The sequence below is a fragment of the Nelumbo lutea genome, chromosome 6, assembly GCF_056320005.1.
Source record: "Nelumbo lutea isolate HS-2025 chromosome 6, American lotus-T2T, whole genome shotgun sequence".
Classification (NCBI taxonomy): Eukaryota; Viridiplantae; Streptophyta; class Magnoliopsida; order Proteales; family Nelumbonaceae; genus Nelumbo; species Nelumbo lutea.
In genome coordinates this window covers 3,192,616-3,199,391 of record NC_142689.1, presented here as the reverse complement: position 1 = coordinate 3,199,391, position 6,776 = coordinate 3,192,616, and the positions used below count along the sequence as shown (strand labels likewise).

The following is a 6,776-nucleotide window of genomic DNA, read 5'->3' as shown; positions in this document are numbered from 1 at the left end:
AATAAAAACTTTAACATTTAACAATTTAAAAGAATAAATAATAAAAAATAAAGACTAAATAGAAAAAATTTAAAAAGCATAAATAATTCTAATTAAACTTGACAATCAAGTCAATGAAATCCAGTTTTATTGGGTCGAATCATTTTTACAATCGGATTGCTAAATATGAGACCTAACCCTATTTTTTCGAATTGGATTGGATCGGGTTCGCGGGTTGGATCAACTTTTTGCCAACTCTACATAATTTTGGGAGGAAATGGGTACGTTTTTTGTTGGAAGGTGACGGTGATCTCAACTCGTCATCGGCGAGGTCAGGGTGTTGTTGGGTATTTACGGTACGTTAAATGTAATGAATGTACTTCACCATCCTTTTCCTTCAGCTTTTTTTATTTATTCAAACCTCGTCCTAGTCAAGGAAAAACTAGCACTCACGCTCAGCTCAAAAAAGAGAAAAGATAGGGATAGCGGAGATGCAGTTTGTACAAATATAGCCGGTTGCATCCGGTAGCAGGTAAACAAGGCCACAAAGGGAACCAAGTTGCAGTAATAACTCAGTTCAGACTTCAGACTCAGAGAGAGTATTTCTCTCAGAGCTCCGTCTGGTCTTAAGTGATAGCTGGCCGTTTTTTCGTCAGACAGAGAGAAAGAGAGGTGTGAAGAGGGGTGGCGGAGGCTCTGAGATAACGGAGGCATCAAAGTCGTTTCTAGTTCCGTCCTTTTCACGAATTGCAGAAATCAAAGTCCTATTTCCGCGAATATTCTGGGTCTATCTTTTTTTCTCAGACTTTTTTTCATGTGTTTTGCTCTCAAATTCTCCAGGCGAACTTCACGTTCAATTATTTTTTAAAATCTCCAATTCCTTTTTTCTGATTTGCAGGCGGAAACATCTGAACGCGTAGCTTATGGAGGTATTAAAGAGTATGCACGAATGGTAGTGTATTACCACTCGACCTTTGAAACTGAAAGGACTGAATCTTGGATTTGGAGGGTTTGGTTTGCAGATATAACGATCGCACAGGTTGTTGTCAAATGCCCTTCTGCAGCTGTTAACTGATTCTGGTTTTCTTCTTACCCAATCTTCGATCGATCCCTCTCCACATTTCCTTGATTTCCCGCGAGTTTTGGACCTCTGGCTTTTTGAAACATGCCGGTTTTTCATTTTGGCCTTTAAACCGAGTGGACTGAGCTTCGGAGTAAGGACTAGCCGCGCAAGCAAGGACAAAAGAGGAGATCTTCAGCGTTTTGTTTCCTTATGCAGCAATTGCATTGTTGCTTCATGTTCGAAATTAAATTCTGAATCAGATTCGGTTATTACAGAAATTTCGATCTCTTGCTTATATCCTCTGTCTAACGGCAAAGATCCGATTGATAACAATCGTTGAGACCCAAAATGCTGACGTGCATCGCTTGTTCGAAGCAGCTCGGCGGTGGATCGCTTCACGAACCAGAAGACGAGGACACCACCGGCACGCCGAGCACTAAGCAAGCCATTAAAGCTCTCACCGCCCAGGTAAAGCAAGCTAGGGTTTCTTTTCTAGACTTCTATCATAATATATTCCAACTGGACTTGGGGTTTGTAACAGACAGTCGTAAACTTTTCAGATCAAGGACATGGCTTTGAAGGCCTCGGGAGCTTATCGACATTGCAAGCCATGTTCAGGATCGTCGGGAAATCATCACCACCAGAACTACGCTGAGTCCGACGCGGCCTCGGTATCGGAGAGATTTCACTGCTCGTACCGTCGGACGGGAACTTTTAGCTCGAGCTCAACGCCGAGAATATGGGGGAAAGAGATGGAAAACAGATTAAAAGGGCTTTCAAGTGGCGAAGGGACCCCGCCATCAATGAGCGGCCGAACTGAATCAGTTATTTTCATGGAGGAAGAAGAGCCCAAGGAGTGGGTGGCACAGGTTGAGCCCGGTGTTCTCATTACCTTTCTTTCGCTGCCTCAGGGAGGTAACGATCTCAAGAGAATCCGGTTCAGGTAATTCTGCCTTCTTCCAAGATCACAATGCAGACGGTTGTGATTATGTTATAACCATTTTGTTATTTTGCCGCTGTTGGATTCGAAATTTCGAATTATATAGCGATGTAATTCATTGCCACTTTTTTGTTGCTTCAAATTTTAAATCAAGTTATTCGTTTTTGGTGATAAATTTAAATTAGCTTGGTTAAATGTCGTTCGGAACTTAAAATTTAACACAGTTAAAATTCCAGATTGGTTCTTAAAACATTACCCAGTTTTTCTCCTCACCCACTCCCTGAGAAGAAAAGAAAATGAAAATGAAAGAAAACGAAAATCCTTACCCAGTTCAAATTCTAGATTGGTTCTTCAAATCTTACCCAGCTTTTGCTACACCCCCGGAAAAAAAAAAAAAAAAAAAAAAGAAAAACCTTACCGAGTTACCGAGTTCAAATTCCAGTTTGGTTCTTCAAACCGATATACATCCGTATATAATCTGCAAGTTTCTGTCTCACACAATTCAGGGTTGGACAGGATCGAGCGTTGTTAGACGGGGTATGAGTATGCCATGTCTGGGACACATCTGGGTACTCGGTGTGAAGGCAGCCATTCAATGGGTTCCACCCAGGAGCCCCTTGGACGGAAATTGGCGTGCCTGACACTAGTGACTGTCCAATATGTGGGTCGTAAAAACTTGTCTGTTTGGTAGAGCTGTATGTATGATTTTATGGCTTTTATCTTGGGCTATGGTCCTTGGAACAAGATCTGCGCCATATTTTATGGAGACAATAACGAAGAATCTAGTTTAAGCTTTGCAGTCTATTGTAACCTTCAATGACAAAATTAACCTTACCTTTACGAATGATTTCCAAATTCCAATTGACGGGGACAAAATCTGTTTTTTGTTCTCAAAAAATCAAGGGTCTGATTTTTATTGTGTTTGCTTGGTGGAGGGGTGATTCAAATTCAAATCAATATCTTACGTGGAGAGTGGGGCAATCGTGTCGGAACTTTTCTCAAGACTGTTGTCGTTTATAACACTGTACTACTGTTTGATTTAGAATGCCAGCACTGTACCACTGTAGCATTAGCATTATAGCACAGAGCGGCTAGAGCCATAGATTGTTTTGCTTTCATTTTTCTTCTTCAAGTTACTGAGTTTGTCATTTTGTACATGTTGTCCCTTGTCTGCAAAGGTTGAAAGAAACCCACATAATCTCATGTCCCACTAAACTCCATGAAACGACAAGAATAGGCACCTAAAATAGAAACAAACAAGTTTTTTAACTGTGTAACTTCAACTTAAAAAATAAATAAATAAATCAACTTTTTTTCTGCATCATGGGACCGGGGAGAAGAGGAGGAAGGCTAGCGATGTAACCTATTCACCTAGATGCGTGTTATCTTTGGCCTAAAACTTTATTATGATGTTGGTTTTACATCATTCAGCAGCCCTCTGATGTTACCTTTTTCCCTCTGCAAACAACCGAGGATTTCTTTAGTTGCTACTTGCCAGGAAAGCAAACGCCCTTTGAAAATTGCAGCTGTTCAGGAAAAAAAAAACAAAAAGGGGCAATCCATGTGTCCATTAGGTGGCACCTAAGCACTTCATCAGCCCTGGTTTTTTCCTCTGATAAGTAACCCTGATTTATAGGTTGAGTCACAAGGACCTGCAAGGTTCATATATGAACATAATGTAACTGATTCAATACGCTCTCTCCCACACAGCTTACTCTATGAAGATCAGGTCCAATGCCAATTTACTTGGCAGTCAAGCATGTGTAGTGGTACACACATGTACACACAGGAGAGATTTTGATACTTCATGGACATTTGGCCATTGCTTTCCTATGCAGTTCACTTGAGGCATACCCAAGGATAATAATTTTCTCTGGGATTAGGTTTTATTAGGCACTACAAGTTATGCTTGTGACAATTTTGTGCTTTATCTTGTATCTTGCATGGTTTTTTTAGAAAGGTAATGTATTAATTATTTTGTGTCTGGGAAAGAACAGATGTACACAGCCCTACCCCTGCACATACAGAGAGGCTGTTTCCAAGACTTGAACCCTGGTCACCCAGGTCGCAATGGAGCAACAGAACTGTTGTGCCAAGGCATAAAATTGTAATGCCCGTTTTACTATCTGTACAGTGGACATTTACTTTACTTAAATTACTTAAATATCAGGTTTAAATATAGTTGGCAAAATATATGAGTATGCCACTTTTCTCCACTTGTTGAGTATCAGTTTGACACTTAAATTTCAGTGTCTAGACAGTACACATTGCCAGAATATCCATTTTATTTTATTTTCCTTTTGTTGTTTTACTAGTCGAGAGATGTTCAACAAATGGCAAGCTCAGAGGTGGTGGGCTGAAAACTACGACAAGGTCATGGAACTCTACAATGTTCAGAGGTTTAACCGTCAAGCTGTCCCACTTCCTACACCCCCTAGATCTGAAGATGAGGTGAGCTTCCACATTGTCTTGGTTAGAGAAATCATATTTGAAAAATAGGTTTGGAGCAATTGAACATGCTCCAACCATTAACAGTGGATTTCTATCACTATCCAAACTTTCATCAAAATTATTGTGGCATCACCTGGCCCAACTCCAATTGATCCAACATCAATTGAAAGATTCACTTATAATCATACCCATGATCTATAGATTTTGCATTTTTCATTAGAAGTCTTGTTCTGATTTGTTACACTTGAAATTCGAAATGCCTTTATCCCCTATTCAGGGTTCAAAAATTGGATCTGCTGAGGACAGCCCGGTTACACCACCATTAAGTAAAGAATGCTTACCCCGCAATTTCCACCGGCCCGTAGGAATGGGGTACTCATCTTCAGATTCACTTGAGCACCACCCAATGCAGATCCGCCATTACTATGACTCTGGTGGTCTCACATCAACACCAAAACTTTCAAGCATCAGTGGAGCCAAGACTGAAACATCATCAATGGATGCTTCTGCAAGGTCAAGTTTGTCAAGGGAAGGGGATCGCTCTGGAGAGCTCTCTGTTAGTAATGCTAGTGATCAGGAGACTGAATGGGTTGAACAGGATGAACCTGGTGTCTACATTACCATCAGAGCACTGCCCAGTGGCACCAGGGAGCTGAGGCGTGTCAGGTTCAGGTGAGTGATTTCTTATATCCTTAATAGCTTAGTTATATCTTAAATGCTGCACAATGCCTGCCTAAATGGCTCCATGAATATGACATTAATGCCTATCCCTTTTTGATGCGTCTCACATCCGGGATTGCTTTGAAGATGCTCTTAGGTGCACTTAAAAGCTATTGCAATTACATGAGCTTCACACAGCACCTTGTTTGTTCTATCACGTAGATCTCTGTAGTTAGTAGTTGAGATTCTTAGGATGCTCAAGCATTTCATATATATATAGTTAAATAAATTGTGCCAGGTTGGGCGTCTCAATTCAGTGAGTCCCATTTTGGCCTAATTCCTGTAATTTGACCCTGTTAGTATTATAGCTACCAGCTTCTATGGGACTATGGGTAGCACTAGCACCAGCTCCTGGGGTTGAGGCGTTGTTGTGATTTTGCCCCTGCGTAAGCTTTTAATCTTCTCAGCATCATACTGTTTTATGTATCTGTTGCAATAGCTCTGCCTATCATATATGGGTTTCCATCGGTAAAATCTAACCTTTAACCTTTGTAATTGGCATTGACCCAAACTCAAATGCTGTGTGCATATGCATAGGCCCCGTAGCTGCAGAAAGTGGGGTCGACAGTTGGGAAAAGTGAATGTCATTGGGTCACTTGATCGTACTTGTTAACTAATTAGGTTTTCCAATATGCAGTTCTTGGAAGACATGAGGCCTTCTGACTGTTAGCTAGTGGTGGTCTTTTTTCACTTCAACCCCTTGCGTATTTAAGAAAAACGAATCATGGGGGTGCCGAAACTTTTAACTGTGCCGTGGTAGATGTTTGACCTTTAATGTCTAGCCTATCCATGAGCCGTTTTTCTCGGTCGCTGTGATTCCTGCCTCATCACCAACCGGGTCTCAGACTCTCTCAATTCCAACGAATAAATAATGATATCCACGGTAAAAGACGATATAATATAAATATGATAAGCACCAGTCAATTAATTGTGATTTGTAAGTGAAAGTTTAATTGTTTATTCGGATTTAGCTTTACGAATCCATAACTTGTTTGTATTTTGTGGTACAGCCGAGAAAGGTTCGGGGAAATGCACGCAAGGTTGTGGTGGGAGGAGAACCGAGCCAGAATACATGAACAGTACTTGTAATTTGAGGAAAACTAGGTGCAGTGGACCGGCCGGTGGTGGCGGTGGGGGTGGGTGGGGTGGGGAGATATTGGCACCTGGATGGGATAGGGGCCTCTGGGGTCTCTCCTCTATTATTTTTAAAGAAAAGTAGCGTGGTGTTGACTAACATGTACCAGGGTCCAGGGCACCAACAATGACTACATTGCTCTGTGCATCCTCGAAAGACGAAAGGAGGGCGTCGGCATCTATGGTTTGCTTCACTCTCTTAGTAGTTCCACAATTTCACATGGATATTTTTTTTCCTTGTTTGTTGTACTTCTTTTTAACTTTGGAATTTTCTTGTGAGTGGAGGGGAGCAACAATTTGGCACTTAGAGTTGATCACCGTAATTATTGATAAGATTGGGGTGGGGAGAGGTTGGATATGGCAGGAGAGAAGAGATTAAACAAATGTTAATAACAACAAATAACAATTTTAGTTGTAATATCATATATACCTTGGATTCTCTATTTCTCTTACTTTCGTTCCTACCTATGGACTTGTCTCTTTGACGTC

At 41.1% G+C, this 6,776-nt stretch overlaps 1 protein-coding gene across 3 annotated transcripts; it reads left to right on the top strand.

Moving 5' to 3' along the window:
• The first annotated feature begins 446 nt into the window (after positions 1 to 446).
• On the top strand, positions 447 to 6,730 carry LOC148846854 (protein Brevis radix-like 2). Of its 3 annotated transcripts, none has more exons than XR_016100359.1 (7): positions 447 to 764; positions 878 to 1,510; positions 1,603 to 1,985; positions 4,298 to 4,433; positions 4,711 to 5,105; positions 5,791 to 6,036; positions 6,164 to 6,253. XR_016100359.1 is itself a non-coding variant. In XM_088948384.1 (7 exons), the coding sequence occupies exons 3-7, from the start codon at positions 1,391 to 1,393 to the stop codon at positions 6,240 to 6,242; spliced, it is 1,113 nt and encodes a 370-aa protein (XP_088804510.1). In that variant the 5' UTR covers positions 450 to 764; positions 878 to 1,018; positions 1,318 to 1,390; the 3' UTR covers positions 6,243 to 6,730. The 3 variants fall into 3 exon arrangements, 2 of the variants coding, with proteins under 2 accessions (XP_088804510.1, XP_088804509.1); XM_088948384.1 differs by lacking the exon at positions 5,791 to 6,036 and having other exon boundaries at positions 450 to 764; positions 878 to 1,018; positions 1,318 to 1,510; positions 6,164 to 6,730; XM_088948383.1 differs by lacking the exon at positions 5,791 to 6,036 and having other exon boundaries at positions 450 to 764; positions 6,164 to 6,730.
• Positions 6,731 to 6,776: the final 46 nt, after the last annotated feature.

What these genes read in the sequence shown, in the direction of transcription:
- LOC148846854 (XM_088948384.1), top strand. Translation starts at nt 1,391, where the DNA reads ATGCTGACGTGCATCGCTTGTTCGAAGCAGCTCGGCGGTGGATCGCTT. An exon ending in TTAAAGCTCTCACCGCCCAG is followed by an intron (nt 1,511 to 1,602) that starts GTAAAGCAAGCT and finishes TAAACTTTTCAG; the next exon opens with ATCAAGGACATGGCTTTGAA. An exon ending in CTGAGGCGTGTCAGGTTCAG is followed by an intron (nt 5,106 to 6,163) that starts GTGAGTGATTTC and finishes TTTGTGGTACAG; the next exon opens with CCGAGAAAGGTTCGGGGAAA.